The 20364-nt window shown below is 43.4% G+C and overlaps 2 protein-coding genes across 2 annotated transcripts in view; both read left to right on the forward strand.

Moving 5' to 3' along the window:
* BRWD1 (bromodomain and WD repeat domain containing 1) overlaps positions 1 to 5701 on the forward strand; it is a 50956-nt gene extending 45255 nt beyond the window's left edge. The window contains exon 41 of the mRNA XM_071566781.1: positions 2065 to 5701. Within this exon, the coding sequence (XP_071422882.1) occupies positions 2065 to 3188 (1124 nt within the window). The 3' untranslated portion in view covers positions 3189 to 5701. The remainder of the gene's footprint in view (positions 1 to 2064) is intronic.
* Positions 5702 to 6656: 955 nt separating this feature from the next.
* Positions 6657 to 15393, forward strand: PSMG1 (proteasome assembly chaperone 1). Its single transcript, XM_071566793.1, has 7 exons — positions 6657 to 6797; positions 6986 to 7065; positions 8831 to 8982; positions 9303 to 9365; positions 12710 to 12908; positions 13753 to 13889; positions 14857 to 15393. The coding sequence occupies exons 1-7, from the start codon at positions 6676 to 6678 to the stop codon at positions 14929 to 14931; spliced, it is 828 nt and encodes a 275-aa protein (XP_071422894.1). The 5' UTR covers positions 6657 to 6675; the 3' UTR covers positions 14932 to 15393.
* Positions 15394 to 20364: the final 4971 nt, after the last annotated feature.

Consider the following 20364-nt stretch of genomic DNA (forward strand, 5'->3'; position numbering starts at 1 on the left):
ATTGTGGGGGTGGGGGTTCCCCCATAATTATAATAGATAATAATTTTAAATTATATTATTATACATAATAATAATATATAAATTTGCAATTCTGTCACTCAAATACTCATGTGTGGTGTGATTTAGAGAGTTAATTTTAGAGGTTTTTTTTTTTTAGATTATCAGAATGATGCTGAGGTTCATTAAAACAGGTTCTGTACCTTGTGTGTCTTAATTAACACTGTTGGGGAATTGGTCCTAATTTGGAATTGAAGGATGTTCTGAGGTTGGTGCTTGGTCTAATCCTTCCAAAGCTGTCACTGTGCTCTAAGAATCTTGAGAAGAAAATTATTATCTCTGAAGATGAATCTAAGAAAAACCTCTTCAGATGAATTTCCACAAGGAATATTTAACTTGTTTTGCACTAAGATCTTAGTTTTTATATGTGATAAACATACTGAAAACGTTTCTTATTTTTTATCATTAGCAGTGGGAAAGGATCCAGCTGGACAACTGGGGGGAAAAGAAGAAAAAAAAAAATGAAAAATCTTACTTGAACATGTTTCTGAGTCAAATATAAAACTGTTTTGGAGGGGTTTGGGGTCTTGTACCATTAATTTGAGCTGCTTGGATGAGACTTAATACAGCAAAAAGGGAAGATATTTGTACATATGTTTCATTTATTGGGAATTTGTAGCTTTTGGAGTAGGCAGTTAGTAATATTTCCATCCTCAAGTTTCTCTAGCACCTCATTTTAGGTACTGCTGGAGCATATCATGCTTTTATTTAAATACATATATAGGCACATATCTATTTATATAGTATCTATTTTCATATAAATATGTATTTTTATATACATCCACTGCTCAGTTAACCAGATGAACAATTCATGTGGAAGCTTTACTTGGAGGGTTTTTTTGGGGGGAGGCTTTTGGTTTAAAATAAATACATAAATAAATATATAACATGCAGCATTTTTTAATATATAAAATGCAATCTGTATATAGTACTACAATTATGTTATATATAATATATATTACAGATACATAGACTTGCATTCCAGCTACTTAATAGTATTGGAGAAGAGTGTATAATTTAAGATTTAACCCTTCATTTTTTTAATCTGTGCATTAGTTCCCCTTTCATTAAGTATTTTGCAGTATTTAGGACTGTGTTGTGTTTTGGCCATAAAATCAGCCAGTACAACCAAGAGGAACATTCATTTATAATTCCTGGAACCTGTTAGAAAAGAGAGGAAATTAATTATCCTTTGGAAATGTCAAGTAAGAATATACTTGAGTACATAAAAGGATTTCCATTGGAATAAGGACCAGAGTGGTACATGAAGAGATTGTTAATACTGATACTCGAGCTGGACATTGGAATTTTCTCTTACTTTAAAATTATTGCAAGAACTTCTTTAGTTTTTTATTGATACATATGAATAATTGTTTATTTAGAGGGCAAACAATTATACTGTTGATCTTTTGAACATTATTCACAGGATTTACAAATTGAAATTTTATTTTAAAACCCAGAAGTTCTATATTAAAAATCAAACTACTGACTGGATGAGTCACTTTTAGCAATAATCTTAGTGTTTAAGTCACTAAGGAACTGAAGGGTTTAAATCATCTTCTCTCTGCATGTGAAAGCACCTAAAATTGTCAAATATGTCTACATAAAATATAATCTTTTTAGCATCAGAATGGCTAAAATATGTAATTAATTTTGCAAGTTTTATTCAAGTAGGGAGATGATAACTTCTAAAGATATCAGTGTTACTAATGGGAAAGCATTTGTTGGCTAAAGTAGGTAATTTGTAATTTCTGAGCTAATTACCAGAGTGATGATAAAGGATGAGATAATGAAAGGGTTGGAAAGTAAGAAAAGAGCAATTCCAAGAGCCAAAAATATCCCTGGGACTGACTGTATTTTCAGGAAAGGCTTCAGGTAAATTACATATTATAGTAAAAAAAAAACCACAAATGCTTTTGTGAGTTTATTAAAGCATCTGTGCTTAATAAACTAATTATCTCAGGGATGTAAGACATTGAAAAGAACTTGTGCATGTTTATTTTGCAGAACCAGCATCCGAGGGGACGGGACAAAGCGCGAAGGTGCTGCGGAGCAGGACCTGCATCATCAACTACAAGAAACACATCAAAGTGTCCAGTGTGGGCGAGAAGAAGAACCCCCGCAGATGTGCCACCCTGGCAGCCAACAAGATCAAGATCATGAGCGATGCCAAGGAGGAATTGTCAAGCTCAGAAAGTGTTTCCCCAGTAAAAAAGAACCGGAAGCAGCTCCAAGGCGCCATGTCTGGGGCGTGCAGGAAGAAACTGCTGGACAGCTCAGAGGGAGATGCTTGTTTGAGGTCTGAAAATGAGAGAGAGCAGCTTTCTGGCAGGAAAAAACTTCCCTGCCCTGAGTCATCTGCTCCTAAAAGAAAATACCTTAGTGAGTCTGAGAATGAAAAAACTGAATCTGAGGCAGAGACTCGAAAGCAGAACCACAGGCAGGCACTTAAATCAGTCTGTGCTGCAGCTCTGAGTAATCTTGACTATGACTCTTCAGAGGACAATTCCACGAACCACAGGGTGGAAAATGGGGGAAACTGGAGACTTTCTCGCCAGGCAGCTTCAGCCCACAACCATTGCACGAGTAACTCTGAAGAGGACATGGATTCTGATATTGCTAAACCTGAAACTAAAAACACCAGAGTAGCAGCAAATAAAAAATCTCGAGCTTCTTCCAAAAGATCAAAACTGTTGGGTGGCTTCAAAGAAACAACCGAATCTGAAAGTGGGGGGAAGAAGGAGGAGAAAAGCTCTGTGTCAGAGGATGTGGAGGCACCTGGGACTGCGGGAGGTTCCAAAACCAGTTTCAATTGTTTTTCCGACTCGGACTCTGGAACTGACAACACCGTCTGCAGCGATGCCACGGAAACCAGGAAGAGGAAAAGGAAATCGAAAACAAACAGAAAAGAAATCACCAGTCCCAACTCCCAGAAGCCTTCTAGGAGACCCCAGCGGAGGAAACGTTGGAAACCCAACCAGGAGCACGACTCTGAGTTCGTGGAATACACCAAATACCGGCGAGCCAACCGGCGCTCCAAGATCCGCACCCGGAACCGCGGCAGGCGGACTGTGCGATACCACGACGACGACGACGACAGAGCCCTCGACGACGTGGACTGTCAAACATAACCTTAAACAAGAAAAGCCAGCCCACCTTTTTTTTAGTTTTAACTTTTTTTTTTCTGTTTTTGTTTTTTTTTCCCAATGGTAATAGCACTAGAACTCCTGATGGATGCTGGCTCTTCTTTGTCCTACATTTCAGGGAATATATTTATATTTTTCTATGAAAAAGTTAAAGAATGTGATTAGATGATGACTTTCTCCTTTTCGTATTTTGACTTGCACTTGCCTGCCCATGTAGCAGCATTTAGCACAGATGCCAAAATGTGCCTCATTATAGGGGCAATTTTTTTGTCTTTACTGGTATTTTATTACATATAACAAGAGTTTAAAAATGTTAAAACACTGCAAACAGGTTAATAGCAGTATGTTGAGTATTATTGTTATGGGTGCTGCAATGAAATACTACCTAGGTCATGCAACATTCAAGAACAGATTTCAAACATCTCTAATGCTGTATGAAATCATCTACAATAGTAACAGGCTTCTAAATAATAGTACACACTATAAAAACCTGGTGGATGCAAGCCTTGCATCAAAAGAGGGATGAGAAGGCTGATAACTCCACAGCTTGATTTAGTACAGATGTTGTTAAACGTTCTGTACTTCCATTATGGATGCCCAGTTACCAGTGAAGAAGTGGATTTGCCAGTTCCAGAGGCTGTTGGTGCTGGTGAAGAGGGTTCTGCTGACAGGTAGTACTATGTTCATTAATGTGACTTCTATACTGTAAACTTTGAGATTATGAAATGCAGGTGAACTCTTGGGCCTAAGGGGTTTGTGTGTTTTCTTTATAAAATAGAAAAACAAACAAAACACTTTGTTCTGTTTTCTTTATGCGTGGAAAGCCTGAGGTGCAGGATTCTGACATTCCAGACATTTTTGCTACATTTCTGTTGTTCCTCCAAGTTCCAAGTGCTTGAATGTTGGATTTCCCACTGATTAAACCTTACCAGTTTCTCATCGTTGCAGTTCATGTTTTCAGAATGTTTGTTGTTGATAGGAAAGAATTCTTGCATATAAAATAGAAAATTTCTCCAGGGAAAAATGTGGAAGTTCCTGGTTGAACAGGTAGAAACAATGAGGCTGCACAGCACCTCTGAATTCTTACATTTTCCTTGGAGTTGTGCTGCTGGGAGCTACACAGCCCAGCTCCAGGGAATCTCTGTTCCTTCCCCACTCCAGGTTTCCTCCCTCTCTGCAGGTTCCTTTTCCCACACTTGCTAAAACTTGGCAATTCCTGATGTTATTGTTCAAAAAATGTGTGAACTGGTAGTAGGATCTGGAAGGGCTTGGGGCTAAAAAGTTTGTGCAGCTGCAAAATCCCAGTCATTAATGGCAGAACTCCCTCTGCAATTGGAATTGGGTCATGGAAAAGGGAGTCAGTCAGTGAGAGCCACTTCAACAACCTCACTGACACTGTGTGTATTTACCATCACATCACTTTGGTTTTGAAAACATCTCAGCATAGAGAATTATTTTTCCTTAAAACTGCAGTGTGAAGTTCAAAATATAACCTAAGTTAAATCTTTTCTTGTCCCAGGAAATTTTACTTAGAGCAGAATTTTGGAAATTCAAGATAAATGTTTATCTGGCTTCTTTATTTCATTTCTAAAATACAAAGTTGTGTTTGGGGGCAACTTTGTTAAAAGAGAATTAAGTCTATTGATATTCTATTATTTTTGTGTGTTCCATAAACTGCATTGTTCAGCAGCTGCTTTTGATAAGTGCCCTATGGAATGCAGCCTCCAAGGAATAAATACTGGGAATAAATGCTGGTACAAGAGCTCTGAGTGAACATCAGAGTTCTTACTAATTTTCAGTTTAAACAGCTAAAGTTGGGTAAGTTTGTATTTCTAGTTCAGGCTTAGTTTTATGAAGCAGGTTTTCTTTCTCACCCCCTCTCAGATGCTGTATCCTGTCATCCTCCACTCACACACACATCTGTGGTGATCCCTGAAAGCTGGGAGAAGGTCCTGGCCTCGGGATTTGTGTATTCCAGAGGGAATCACTGGCTTAGGGACCCTGACACTTCATTTGCTGAGCAAAGCACGGGCTGCTTTGTATTTCCTAATTTTACACACACAGACAGGTCCCAAAGAGCCAGTGGGAAGAGAAATGGTTAAACTGGAAAAGATTTTTGACTCTTTGACCTTGTGAGAGTTTATTTATTTTTAATTTATTTCAATGAGCATGCTGACTCTTACAGAAGTGGCAGTTCTTTCACGTTCCTGGTTGTTTCAGTCAGTCAGCATCCTTGGTTTGGTCCAGCTGTACTCAGGGAAGCAAAGCAATGTAGTAGTCCTGTAAAAGTAGGATCTTTATTTAGTGTGACTTTTGGGGGGTTGTTTTTGTTTGTTTTAAAGCAGGACCTTGAATCTGTGATAGCAAACAGGCAGCATGACCAGAGGGAAACAGTAAAAGGTGCAGGGTGGAATCATAAAGGAATCAAATTCTTTAGTATTGAAGACTTTTATGATGTACATGTATTAGTGGACCAAAGTAAAGCTGTGCATACACCTGTCCTGTCACTGTGCTCTTCTTTGCAACGTGTCCGAGGGCCTTTGGGTCACAAACACCCCAGGAATGCCCCAGCCTGGGGTACAGGGGATGGGAAAGGCCCTGGGGGTGCTGTGACAGCGGCTGGACACGAGCCCAGGTGTGTCCAGGTGAACAAGAGGCCAAGGGCACCTGGGCTGGGTCAGGAATAGTGTGGGCACAGCCCCAGGGCAGGGACTGTCCCCTGTGCTGGCACTGCTCAGGCACCTACAGGGCTGTGCCCAGTGCTGGGATCTCATGGAAGGGACACTGAGGGGCTGGAGGGTGTGCAGGGCAGGGAATGAGCTGGGAAGGGGCTGGAGCAGCAGCTGAGGGAGCTGGGGGGGCTCAGCCTGGAGAAAAGGAGGCTCAGCGGGCACCTTCTGGCTCTGCAATCCCTGCCTAGAGGGGGGAGCCGGGACAGGGGCTCGGGCTCTGCTCCAGGGCACAGGGACAGGAGGAGAGAGAGGGAACAGCCTCAGGCTGGGCCGGGGCACGGGAGATATTAGAATTTCTTCCCGGAAAAGGTGGTTAAGTTTTGGGGTAAGTTGCCCTGGGAGGCGATGGAGTCGCTGCCGCCTCTGCGAGCGTTCCAGTAGCTCCTGCCTGGGGCCCTGGGGGAGATGGCGGTGGGATGGGACGGCTGGAACGTCCCTTCCCACACTGCCCATCCCGCCGGCCCGGGACTCTCCCGATCTCGCCATCCCGGGTCCCTCCCGATCCCATCATCCCGGGGCTCGCTCTATCGCTCCATCCAGCGTCCATCCCGATCCCACCATCCCGAGGCTCTCCCCATCCCGGCTCCATCCCGGGACTCGATGCATTCCGGGTCCATCCCGGTCCCATCCCAGATCCATCCCGGTCCCATCCCAGATCCATCCCGCTCCCATCCCATATCCATCCCGGTCCCCCCCGGCCGCCGTCCCGGGGCGGGGTTGCGCATGCGCGCTCCGCAGACATGGCGACCTTCTTCGGGGAGGTGGTGGTGGCTCCGTCCCGGGCCGGGCTGGACGAGGAGGAGGAGGCTCGGGAGGAGACCCCCGAGGACAGGGAGATCCGCAGGGAGCTGGAGAAGAAGCGGTGCGGGCGGGGCAGGGCAGGGAGGGAGTGCCCGCGCTGGGGGTCGGGGCGCGGCGCTGCCCCAGAGGGCACTGTGAGGCTCCCCAGGGAGCGGGTGATGCCTTCAGGGCTGGGGGGGATTCTGAGGGGTGTGTGCTGGGCTGAGGGTCGGACTGATGGTCCCTGAGGGCGTTCTGCTCCGTTCCCAGGCAGGTGGAGCTGCTGTGGAGCGGCGCGGGGCCCGCGGCCTGTTCCAGGTTCATCGTGGCCATCGGGCGGAACGCGGCAGGTGGGTCATGGAATTATAGAATCATAGACTGAGTTGGGCTGGAAGAGACCTCCGAGATCATCAAGTCCAACCCTTAATCACACCCCACTCTGATTGCTAGATCATCGCACTCTGTGCCACGTCCAGTCTCACCTTAAAAACCTCCAGGGTCGGAGAATCCACCCCCTCTCTGGGCAGCCCATTCCAATGCCTGAGCACGCTCTCTGCAAAGAATTTTATTCTAATATCCAACCAAAACCTCCCCTGGCAGAGCTTAAGCCTGAGCCCTCTTGTCCTGCTGTTGATTGCCTGAGAGAAGAGACCAATCCCCACCTGGCTACAACCTTCTTTCAGGTAGTTGAATCATCCTAGAGTGGTTTGTGCTGGAAAGGTCCTCAAATCCCATCCAGTCCCACTCCCTGCCATGGGCAGGGACACCTCCCACCAGCCCAGGTTGCTCCAAGCCCTGTCCAGCCTGGCCTTGGACACTCCCAGGAATGGGGCAGTCACAGCTGCTCTGGGCACCCTGTGCCAGGGCCTGCCCACCCTCACAGGGAAATATTTCTTGCTAAAACCTTTCCTAACCCTGCTCTCCATCAGGGTAAGGCCATTCCCCGTGTCCTTTTGCCTCCAGACCTTCTGAAAAGTCCCTCTCTGTCCCTTTTTAAGCTCCCTGTAGGTGTTGGATGTCCAGCCCCTGATTTAGGAGCAGAGTTTCAACCCAAGTTGTCCAGAGAGAGCTGAAGTTACTCTGTACTTGCAAAACAAACTTTCTGTTCCAGCTGTTTATTCCTCCTGAAATTTGATGTATTTTCCAGGCAGAAGCAAAGTATGTTTTGGTTTGGGATTTTATTTGGGACAACTCCTCTTATCCTTTACCTGACTTTTACTTTGTAAACTCTCCTGGATTGTTCTTTAAATGACAGACATTTTCTGATAATAGGAAGTTGCTCAGTGCAGGGTAGTTTTGTGAAACAGGGATCTGTCAAAAGTGTCAGATATGGCTTACCAATGTGCAGTTTCTTTTATTTCTAGTGAACAGTGTTTTGGAAGGTTCTAAACTATTACTTTCTTGATCAATCAGTTCCTTTTTATATTCCAGTTCCTTACTGTTCAAAGTGCTCTCTTTTGAGGTGATTATTTACTCTTTAGGCCCAGGGGCTTAAAACACCCTCTGCCCTTCCCACACACACTGAAGTATTTTAATACTTATTTCCCTGGGGACATGTAGAAGTTTTAAGTCTTGCTTCCATTGAAGTCACATTTAGATGACAGTTGTTTATATTTAATTATTTGTTCATGTTTTAACTTCACAAACGGTAACAGATATTTTGGATCTCTGTTCTGTAGCTTTTGACAGGAATTTGATTTCTGAATATATTTGCCATACTCTTACCTTTGCTTTCTAGAATTATTGTAATAGTTCTGCTTCAGTGATTTTTATATTGTCTGTTACATCTGTTTCTTAAGGAGTATTAGAGACTTAATATTCACATCCTTAATTTATACTAAATGAAATGAAATTGACTGTAATGATACAATTCCTGAGAACACAGTTTTTGATGTAACAGATCTCTGTATGTAGATCTTTATCTTTTACATTTTTATACACTCAGGTCATTCATATTGTTGGTCTTTCCTGGATTTGGCCAAGAAATGTATGTTGATAAAAATGAGCTGTTTTCACTTCAGATTGCAAAGGAATGATCTCATTCAGTTCAGGTATTTATTTGCAGAACAGAGATTTTATTCTTTATAAAGTAACAGTATTTATTGGGTTTTGCAGCTTTCCTGTCATCTTTTATTCTGGATTCTGTGTGTTGGGAAGTGGTTGGAGTTGTGAAGCTTTGGAACGAGTGGTGTCGAACATCCAGCACCACAAATGTCCTCCCCACAGACTCCTTCTGTTTGTTCTACAGATTAATATCAGATCCCACAGTAAGTGAATGAAACTTTTTTCCTCTGTGTTTTAGCTCTGTTAAAATGAGAGCAATTTCAGCCACCCCAAAAAGTGCTGAGGCTCCAGTATTCTGGATTAATCTCACAAATAACCTCCAGAGTTGATGCTCACTAAACCTCTGTGAAGTTCTGGCGCGTGAAGCTCAGTACAAACTGAAAAATCCTTGTTAAAACAAAGTTAAAGAAACCCAAAATAACTGAACAAGTTGTTGGTTGCAGCCACATCACCTTTGCACATGATTATGAGCTGTTGTTGTGCTCTTTAAACCACTTGCTTACACAATTTTATTTTTTTTAAGGTTTTATTGTGCCAGTGTAGTTGCTACGTTGCTGAGGATCAACAGTTCCAGTGGCTTGAGAAGGTAAAACTGGCAAGACAACAAACTGAGTAATGAAATCTCAGGAGTAGGGAATCTTCAGCTTAAAGGGCCTCTTCTCTGATAAACATGACAGTGTTGGAAATAACCTTTTCCAGTGGCTTCCATTGTTTAAATATCCAACAAATGCACAGATTTACTCTGCAGGTTCTGGGAAGTCCCTTTGTAGGTGTTGCCAGTTGTATCTGCTGTAACTTCCCAACTTAGTGCAGTCACTTCTTTTGGACAGTTTCAGTTTTCCAAACCCTCTTTTTCCTATTTGGCTTTAATTTTCCATGGCTTATTTCAGCTCCTGGAGAATCCTTCCTTAAAAATTAACAGCACACCTGCATTTGTAAAGATGCCAAAGGATCACCAGCCAAACCTGCTGGGAAACTCCTGATGGATGGTGTCTGTTAATGGGTGTGTCCTGTGCCTTTCACAAGGAGGAAGGTGCCTCCAAAGCAGCATTTATTCATAGATTTAATATTCCCAAGTGCCTCAGCCCAGCATCATTCAGAAACAGGAACACTGCTGGGTCATTCTTGTCCATCCAAATAGCATCACAGAATCTTAGGATTGATTGGGTTGGAAAAGACCTCCGAGATCATCGAGTCCAACCCTTGGTCCAACTCCAGTCCCTTTACCAGATCATGGCACTCAGTGCCACGGCCAAGCTCAGCTGAAAAACCTCCAGGGATGGGGAATCCACCCCCTCTCTGGGCAGCCCATTCCAATGCCTGAGCACTCTCTCTGCAAAGAAGTTTTTTCTGATCTTCATCTTAAATTTCCCCTGGCAGAGCTTGAGCCCATCGTGCCCCCTTGTCCTATTGCTGAGTGCCTGGGAGAAGAGACCAACCCCCACCTGGCCAGAACTTCCCTTCAGGCAGTTCCAGACAGTGCTGAGGTCACCTCTGAGCCTCCTCTTCTCCAGGCTAAACACCCCCAGCTCCCTCAGCCTCTCCCCACAGCACTTGTGCTCCAGTCCCTTCTCCAGCCTCGTTGCTCTTCTCTGGCCCCGCTCCAGCCCCTCAATCTCTTGCCTGACCTGAGGGGCCCAGAACTGAACACAACACTCAAGGTGTGGCCTCCCCAAGGCAGAGTCCAGGGGAAGGGTCACTGCCCTGGGCTTGCTGGCCATGCTAGTTTGGATCCAGGCCAGGATCCCCTTGGCCTTCTTGGCCACCTGGGCACACTGGTGGCTCCTGTTGAGCTTCCTGTCCCTCAGTCCCCCCAGGTCCCTCTGCCTGGCTGCTCTCCAGCCACTCTGTGCCCAGCCTGGAGCGCTGCAGGGGCTTGGGGTGGCCAAAGGGCAGGACCTGCACTTGGCCTTGTTGAACTTCATCCCATTGGAATCAGCCCATCTCTCAAGTCTATCCACATCCCTCTGCAGATCCCTCCTGCCTTCCAGCAGGTCGACACTTCCTCCCATCTTGGTGTCATCAGCAAATTTGCTGATGATGGACTCAATCCCCTCATCTAAATCATCAGTAAAGATGTTAAACAGGACTGGACCCATCATGTTGACTTTAATAAGATAAAGCCAGGGGTGGATGTTCTGGCTGCTGATTTTCTTGCTGGATTTGGGTCACTGCTTTGCCTGAGGGAAGTGAGGCTTATTTTGTCTTGCTGTCTGTCTGCTAACCTGCCTCCCTACCTTTAAACCTCTGCTGTGCTGATGGAAAGCAGAGATTCTAAAGCTCCTGTATAAGGCTGTGGCTGGAGAAAAGTAAGGCTTAGAAACGCTGAGACCTAAAACATTTGGAGTTTGCTGTATTCCACCCATTCTTGCACTTCATTTAAACTGGGAATGCAGAAGAAAGATGGTTGTGGTTTTGTTGTCTTCCCCGTTGGTGCTTCTGCAGCTGTTTGTGTGTGTGTGTGATTTCCAGTGTGGGTGTTCAGGAACAGCAGGAGTGTCATTTTACCAAGTCAGTGTTCCTGAGTATTTTTAGACTTTGTGGTTACTGTTGTTTTTAAATGTACAGCACAAACGTTGTGCTGATGATCTTTTGCTTTTAATGTGAATTACAGACCTGTTCTGTGTGTAAATCCTCATTCAGGAGTCAGACTTTTATTGTTAGAACGGGTCCAGAGAAGAGCAACGAGGCTGGAGAAGGGACTGGAGCACAAGTGCTGTGGGGAGAGGCAGAGGGAGCTGGGGGTGTTCAGCCTGGAGAAGAGGAGGCTCAGAGGTGACCTCAGCACTGTCTGGAACTGCCTGAAGGGAAGTTCTGGCCAGGTGGGGGTTGGTCTCTTCTCCCAGGCACTCAGCAATAGGACAAGGGGGCACGATGGGCTCAAGCTCTGCCAGGGGAAACTGAAGTTGGAGAGCAGAAAAAAATTCTTTGCAGAGAGAGTGCTCAGGCATTGGAATGGGCTGCCCAGAGAGGGGGTGGATTCCCCATCCCTGGAGGTTTTTCAACTGAGCTTGGCCGTGGCACTGAGTGCCATGATCTGGTAAAGGGACTGGAGTTGGACCAAGGGTTGGACTTGATGATCTCAGAGGTCTTTTCCAACCCAATCCATTCTATGATTCTGTGATTCTGTGTTCTCTCAGCAAGTGATCACTGACAAATGAGAACACACAGGCTGAAGTTTTGCAGTTACACATTCCAGACAGTGTTCCCAGCATTCAAGACACTGTTCCCACCAATGGAGATGGAAAATATATGGGCTTTTCTGTCAGTTTTCTGTTACTGATGTGAGGGGACAGGCAACTTCCCTTCTGTGATTGGTGCATAGACAGAAACAGGCACGTTTCTGTCGCATTTACCCAATTCTCTGTTTCTTGTGTTGGTGTTTTGTGGTGGCAAATAATGAATCCAAGGGAATGTTTTGTACAGCAGCTTTGAAACTCTCCTCTTTGAATTTGAGGAAGAACATGTAAGGTTCTCTTTCTCCATTCAACTTGAATAGAATTAAATCAGAGTATTTAAAATAAAAACTCTTAAAGTGTTTGTAGAACATCTGGGTAGTGCAATTTCCATTTCAAATGTCTCTGTAGCTTAGTGAGCTGCCAGGTTTTGTTTGAAGTCCTTTTCCTTTCTACAATCACTGTTAATAAAAATAGGAAGTATTAATAAATTTGCAGCAGAATAGAAAGTGCTGAAAACCTAAAAAATCTCCAGAAAGTCACTGGACTTGTTAATTATGTCAGCTGTTCATTTGGGGTTTTTTATCTCCATCCCAAAATCAGTGCATGGGAAATTTCCACCTGAAAGTTGTAGTTAGTGCTGCAGGCCTGAGTTAAACTACCCTTTGCACTGAAATTAAAATTATTATCTGTTTTTTTGTGCTGTTATTGTGAGAAGATACATTTTGCTGATGTCTTTTTTTTTTAATTTCAGGTGTTTGCCCCTATGCAGAAGGAAGGTTTGCAAGTAACCATTCTTTCAACGTGCCCTGTGGCTGATTACAAAACTCAGGAATCCACTTTAACACTTGCATCTCCATTTCTGAGAGCCTTGAAGACCAAAGACTTCCAGGAGCAGCTCTGCTGCCCACTGCTGGAACAGCCCAACATTGTGAGGGATCTTCCTGCTGCTGGTATTGGGCAATTATTTCAGTTATTTACAATTCTAATTAATTACAAGGCTGCTGGTGGTGGCAACACAAAATTCACTTCGAGGAGCATCCCATTGCAAGGGGAATTTTTCCTTTATCAAGTGAACTGGCTGAAGTGAGCTCTGAAAATTAATCCCTGAAAGTTTCACATCTTACCCTGAAAAATAAGGACAAATTGCAAAAGCACCCAAAAATCCTTTTACCCTTTATACGTGGGACAAAAGTCCTGGAAAACTTTTCAGTATAACCTCACAAAGCATCTTGTGTGTTGGGGTTTGGGGAATTTTGCTTAGGAACTAAGTAGGTTTTATTAAGAATTACTTTCATCTGAGCCTCCAAGTAAAGGCTCATAAAGTAATTTCTGCACTTTACAGGTAATGAGGTTTCACAGTGCTACTGATTGACCTCATGCAAAAGTACATTCAGTTTTATTATTTAATATAATAACCCCCCCAGGCTTTTATTTTAGAATACCAAGTGGTAGCAGCATGAGGCAAAACTTGTCTGACAAGGAGATAAAAGTAGATGATTTTATGTTGTTCACACTTTAATGTTTGTTTGAGTTTCGTTTGGGTTTTCCTCTCTTTTTTTCACAGAAGCTCCTATTATTTTTATTTCCAAATAACACACAGTTTCCAGTTCAGGTTTGTCAAGAAAAATACCAACTGCATTGAACTCACTTTTGGTGTTTTATTTCCTTTTGTTCCTCAGGTTTGAGGGATGGCTGGAGGAATTAATTTATAAACTTTCAAGTTCTTATTTTCATCCACAGAGCTGAGATTCCTCCTGTGCTGAAATTCAACCTTTTTTTCTGCCTTGTGTGTAGTTCTGAGTTACTGCCAGGTGTGGCAGGTCCCTGCAGTGCTGTACCTGTGCTACTCTGATGTCATCAAACTGGACACGGTGACAATTGAAGCCTTCAAGCCTCTGCTTTCTTCCAAAGTCCTCAAGAGTTTAGTCAAGGTGAAATTTCATATTTTAAAAAAAGAATCGGTGGGAGGTTTGGGCTGGTTTTGTTTGTCTTTCAATTCTTGCATTCTGCTGTTGGTGAGGATTCCACCTGAAAAGGCAGAGAAATGCAGATTTTAGTGACAGAGGGCAGTGATTTCTGGAATTGTCCCTGCTTTGACATCTCTGTTCTTGGAAAGAATGAACCTACAGGTTCCCTCAAAACTTCATTTTGACTTTTCAGGCTCTTGTAGGAGTATGAGGATATCAGGGAGTCATTTTTTTGTGTGTCTGATATTAAAACCTTTATGTTTTTATTATGTTTTCTCCATCCTACACTCAGAGCTCTGTTCTAGCTCTGCCTGTTTCGTGCCATACATGGAAGCTTTTTAAAACACTCATTTTGACCTATAACTTCTTTTTGGAACTAAAAGACTGAATTTCTAGTGATGATTCTTAACATTTTTCCACTGATCAGCAGCTGTGAAATCAGGGCATAACTAAAGTGATTGTTTTGCTTCTTTCTAAATATTTTTAATTGAAGTATAGTTGGTTCAAAACACTCAGTTTGGCCAGTTGAGCTTAGATTTAAATTTCAAATAAGGTCTGTGTGTGCTGAGATATTTATTTCAGCTATAAATGTGGGAATTGCAAGTTAGTTTTCAGTACAGCTTATTCTAGTCTGCTAAAAAAGTCTGATTATATATAAATATTTAAACTCTGAAGGAAAACAATAACAAAAACTCAGGTTCTTCCTCTCACATCCAAGTGAGGAGGGATGCAAAATAATAAATCCCATTTTATGGCTGAGCTGCAGATTCATGTGGAGCTTTTTGCAGGTGTTGCTCACAGTTAATATTTTAATATAGTGAATATTTTCATAAATTTGGTATTCAGAGTAATAAAAATTTGAATAATTTTTTTTGGCTTGATCTTGTTTCCAGCAATGTGATTAATGCTGCTCATCTCTTCCTTTTGCCAGGATGCATCTGAAAGCACAAAGATTTTGAAGAAGTTCCTGACAGCCAATGAAAGTCACAATAATATCTATATCTGACAAGGACATTTGTGCCACGGGCTGCACTTTTGGAAACTCCAGTTTCTTCTGCAGAGGATTTTGGGGAATTTTTACTGTATTTTATTTTTACTCCAGTGGGTTTTTCCTCCTCCACTCATTTTTGTTGCTTTCAACTTCATCACTGCAAACACTTGGTATTCCTTCTGCATGGCTTGGGAGACTTTCTGCTGGAGGGACTGGAAAAATCCCTTCAACATGAAAAGCAACTTGTTATTGTCCTCCTGAGGAAATTGTCTCACCTAAATGTTTTCCTTTTACATGGAAAAGAGGAAATGCAGTTAAGGAATCCTCTCTGTATCTCATGAAAACACCCATTTTTTACTTTATTTTCATTCACAATGAAATTTCTAATATCTGATCCTCTTTAAAGGTTTGTCAGGGATGGAGAAAATGCCCTCTGTGCCCTTTTACATCCACAAATATATATAATTTTGTTTTGTTTGTGTGTCTGCACATACTGTTTTTAACGTATGTAATGATACAAAATATATTAATGCCTTTAAGAGACTCAAATAACCTCTCCTGGTGAAAGGGGCTGGCAGGATCTCAAGCTGCTTCAGCTGCATTTGCCAGGACAAACTGATTAATTTTATCCATTTTAAAACTCCAAAACTTTGGCAACAATAGGAATAATACAAGATCTCTTATGCAGAGAATGTGATTTTTAGAGCCGAGTAAAAATTCAAGTTTTAAAGTGTCTCAGAAAATTCTCTGAAAGTTGGTAATCACTTCAGCAGTTTATTTAGAATATTTACTAGGACTGAGATGCAGTTCTGAGTTGTTTTTACCCTCTTTTTAATTCAGTATTTTGTTTTAAAAAACGATGTTAAAGATGGTACTTGTGTTGCTCCAGGGAATTCTGTTCTCTGTGGAATTCAACGTTGACTCACACTGGATGCTCAGTGACAGTTTTGAACAGTGTGTTCTTTTAAGCTTCTGTTCATGTTATTACAGATAAGCAAGAAAATGTTGCTTAAAGTGCTGCTGGATTTTGGAACTGGATTTTGGAACAAATTCTGAAGCAAGAAGTGCAGGACATGGTTCCTTCTGTGGTTTGTTGGGGGTTTTCCCACTTCTGTCCATCATTTTAATTCAAAAATTGTTTCTTTGAGTGAGCTGAGAATTCTGTTGCTCTGAAAACTGCAGCATTTTCTTACTTGTACTTGTTTAATTCATAATAAATAAGGAAGTAGATAACAAGAAATATCTTTAATAATAAAAATGCAGGCTCTTACAGGAAATGTGAATGTGTTTCTGGTATTGGTGTGATCACCCAGGCAGTTTGCAATGTTTCAAAACACTTTCTGTATTATACATAATTCATTTTTTACTACCTGGGTTTATGCTGAGGTGTGAGAATGCCCTTAAACACCTTGAAGAGAAGTGGCAAAAAAAACATTGGCACTTTGGGGGATGAAATTCCACTGGAAACTGGTGGATTGGCAGAATTCCTCAAGGGTTAATTATTCCTCCTTAAAGGGTGTGACAGCTCTGCAGAACTGGAAGTGTTTATATAGGATGTGGTGAGGGCAGTGAAATATTTTCATTTCAAATTCTGTCTTTTTCTTTAATTTCATGGGTATTTTGATTTAAAATTCTCTCTTTTTCCATAATTTGTTGTAGGAAGCAGCCCAGTCACCCCTTAAATAGTTCTGGAAGCAGCAGAACTAGTGATGCTCCTGTATCTTATAAGATGGGAATTTTTTTTCTTACTACAGTGCTCCCTTTTTTTTCCCCTTCTGTGCTCTCCAGTACCTACTAAGAACCTGCAATGAGGTTTTTCTTGTTTCCAGCAGCTGCTGATTTTCATACTTGTAGGAGTCCATAAACTTTAAACTTGTCAAATGTGGCAGATGGCATCAAATATATCAAAATGGTATCAAAACTAGCGTGGCCAGCAGGCCCAGGGCAGTGACCCTTCCCCTGGACTCTGCCTTGGGGAGGCCACACCTTGAGTGTTGTGTTCAGTTCTGGGCCCCTCAGTTGAGGAAAGATCTTGAGGGGCTGGAGCGGGGCCAGAGAAGAGCAACGAGGCTGGAGAAGGGACTGGAGCACAAGTGCTGTGGGGAGAGGCTGAGGGAGCTGGGGGTGTTCAGCCTGGAGAAGAGGAGGCTCAGAGGTGACCTCAGCACTGTCTGGAACTGCCTGAAGGGAAGTTCTGGCCAGGTGGGGGTTGGTCTCTTCTCCCAGGCACTCAGCAATAGGACAAGGGGGCACGATGGGCTCAGGCTCTGCCAGGGGAAATTGAAGTTGGAGAGCAGAAAGAAATTCTTTGCAGAGAGAGTGCTCAGGCATTGGAATGGGCTGCCCAGAGAGGGGGTGGATTCCCCATTGTTGGGATTTTATATGCTCTTAGATCTAAAGTGTGAGTTGTGTATTGAACTTGTTTCTGTACTTAGCGTGTTGTAGCTTCAAGGACTAATTAATGAGGTCAGCAGCTCCTGCCACCCTCTCAACAGATGTGTGTAATCGGCCAATTAGAGCGGGCATTGTCATGTAAACAGCATTGTTAACCAATTATCAGTGCCAAGGTGGCAGAGCTGCGGAGGGATTCAGCTTTTGAAGTGTATAAGAGTTTTGTGAGCGGATGAATAAAGTTGCCTGTTGCAGTAACTTCTGTGAAGTCGTCTCTGCAGGTCACAAACCCGCCTCCCTCCGTTACCCCATCCCTGAAGGTTTTAAAATTGAGCTTGGCCGTGGCACTGAGTGCCATGATCTGGTAAAGGGACTGGAGTTGGACCAAGGGTTGGACTTGATGATCTCGGAGGAATAGCTGATGAGCAAAAGTGCTTGAGAATTCCATACAATAAATACTGTGGGAAACCATTAACTCCCAGGGATAAAAATGCAAAGCACTTGTTCCACTTTGACATCAAGGCATCCTGAGGTTTCTTCAGTGAGGGAAGAACACAGACCCCAGACTGTGTGTGTGGAAGGTTAAAGACTGAATGGCAAATTTTTTGCTTTAAAATAATTGTATAACCAAGTGGTTTTCAAGTTCTCTCTATGGGATATTTGGGAAATGGCTTTAAAGCAGCAAATGTTTCATAGGAATGGTGATGTGCCTTCAAAGAGCAGTTACTGACAGCATTTACTGAAAATACTGTGGGTTCCTCCCCTGAGTTTGAATCAGAGGATTGCAGAGTGCCTTTGTAAACTAAAATCGCTGTATTTCATGTTCAGGATTGATATTTGAATTCTTTTAGGTCTGATTTTGACTTGGATCCATTTACATGAAATAGAAGCCATCTTTTTTCTGTCAACTCTGGAGACTTTAAAGGGAATGAACAAAGAGGAGAACGAATAATAATAATAAAGTCAGGATCACTAAAGCCAGCAGTTTGATTACTGAACAGAATACTGAATGTACAGCCTTGCTTAATTTAAAGGAAAAAAAACCCAGAGCAAACCTGTTGGAGAAAAGGTTGCAGCTGGAATGTTACATGAGAACAGAGGCAGCCACTGTGGGAAGGTGAGAGCACAGCAGAGAAAACCTCAGCCCTGATCATCCTCTAAAATTAGGGTTTGGAAGGGCTGTTGTGAAGTAAAAGCAGGTTGCAAGGTGGGTTTGCTCTTCCCTGCTGCATTCCTGCAGGTCACCAAGAATGCCTTTGTGCTGCTCCACTGAACTGCCTTCCAGACTGGAATTAAAAGGATATTTTTGTGCAGAATAAGCACAGTGAGAAGTACAAAATGCTGTGCCTATTTCCACCCTTAAACCCTGGAGGGCACTTGAAAGAAATCCTTTGGCTGCTGCCAGAAACAAGCAGTTCTTTTGTTCAGCCCTTAGAAAGTGTTGGTGCAAAACTGTTCGACCTCAATCCAGAACTGAGAATGCCCAATGCAGCTCCACCAGGTTGTTGGCTCTTCTCTTCCAAATGGCAGGAAACAAGAACATTTGGGATTAGTTTTTCATGTTCCACTTCTCTGTGGAAGACAGAAGTTTTAGAGTGGATGTGAGGAATATTTGCTTTCAGCAACTATTAAAATTTAGTAGTTTTTCTTAATAAAATATGACCTGTAGGGGTTTTATAAATAGACATAACCAGGTGTTGTGAGAAGCCCATTTCCTGTCTTTATGGCCAGGAATTTCAGCTCCTACAAGGCTCTTGCAGAGATCTTATGATTAGAAACTAAGTAGGAATGCTCCACTTTGTCACTAACTTTTTCAATTTAATAATTGTATAAGAAAAATCTGGGTGAAAATGTTTCCCCAGGTCAATGCTGGAGATGAAATTCAGTATCAATATTTTTGAGATGGTTTTTGACTCTCTGCTGGTTCAAGCTCAGTTGTCTCTGATTTTGGTGTAGTTAAAGCAGTAAGTCTTGTGCTTCATGGAATCACAGAATGATTTGGGTTGGGAGGGACCTTAACCATCATCCAGTCCCGCCCCCTGCCATGGGCAGGGACACCTTCCACCAGCCCAGGTTGCTCCAAGCCCTGTCCAACCTGGCCTTGGACACTTCCAGCTTCTCTGTGCACCCTGTGCCAGGGCCTGCCCACCCTCACAGGGAAGAATTCCTCCCTAATATCTAATTTAACACTACTCTCTGTGGGTTTAAAACCATTCCCTTGTCCTGTCACTATCTGCCCATATAAAGGTCCCTCTCCCTCATTTTTGTTATCCTCTTTAGGTGCTGGAAGGCTGCAATAGCTTTCCCTGGAGCCTTCTCTTCTCCAGGCTGAACACCCTCAGTTCTCCCAGCCTGTCCCCAGGGCAGAGCTGCTCCATCCATCCCTCTGAGCATCTTGGTGGCTTCTGGAGCAGAGTGAGATCTCAGCCCCCAGGAGCTCAGGTGGTGCTGGAGATGCTTCTCCAGGTAAGCACAGAATCATAGAATCAGTTGGGTTGGAAGAGACCTCTGAGATCATCAAGTCCAACCCTTAATCCAACCCCACTTTGATTACCAGATCATGGCACTCAATGCCACGTCCAGTCTCACCTTAAAACCTCCAGGGTCGGAGAATCCACCACCTCCCTGGGCAGCCCATTCCAATGCCTGAGCACTCTCTCTGCAAAGAATTTCTTCCTGATATCCAACCTAAACCTCCCCTGGCAGAGCTTAAGCCCCTGCCCTCTTGTCCTACTGTTGGTTACCTGAGAGAAGAGACCAACCCCCACCTGGCCAGAACTTCCCTTCAGGGCGTTCCAGACAGTGCTGAGGTCACCTCTGAGCCTCCTCTTCTCCAGGCTGAACACCCCCAGCTCCCTCAGCCTCTCCCCACAGCACTTGTGCTCCAGTCCCTTCTCCAGCCTCGTTGCTCTTCTCTGGCCCCGCTCCAGCCCCTCAAGATCTTTCCTCAACTGAGGGGCCCAGAACTGAACACAACACTCAAGGTGTGGCCTCCCCAAGGCAGAGTCCAGGGGAAGGGTCAGTGCCCTGGGCCTGCTGGCCATACTAGTTTTGAAC

The sequence above is a fragment of the Pithys albifrons genome, chromosome 1, assembly GCF_047495875.1.
Source record: "Pithys albifrons albifrons isolate INPA30051 chromosome 1, PitAlb_v1, whole genome shotgun sequence".
NCBI lineage: Eukaryota > Metazoa > Chordata > Aves > Passeriformes > Thamnophilidae > Pithys > Pithys albifrons.

Coding starts and splice junctions, on each gene's coding strand:
- PSMG1 (XM_071566793.1), top strand. CDS start 6,676: ATGGCGACCTTCTTCGGGGAGGTGGTGGTGGCTCCGTCCCGGGCCGGG. Junction 7,066..8,830: donor CATCGGGCGGAACGCGGCAG/GTGGGTCATGGA, acceptor TGGGTTTTGCAG/CTTTCCTGTCATCTTTTATT. Junction 8,983..9,302: donor GATTAATATCAGATCCCACA/GTAAGTGAATGA, acceptor ATTTTTTTTAAG/GTTTTATTGTGCCAGTGTAG.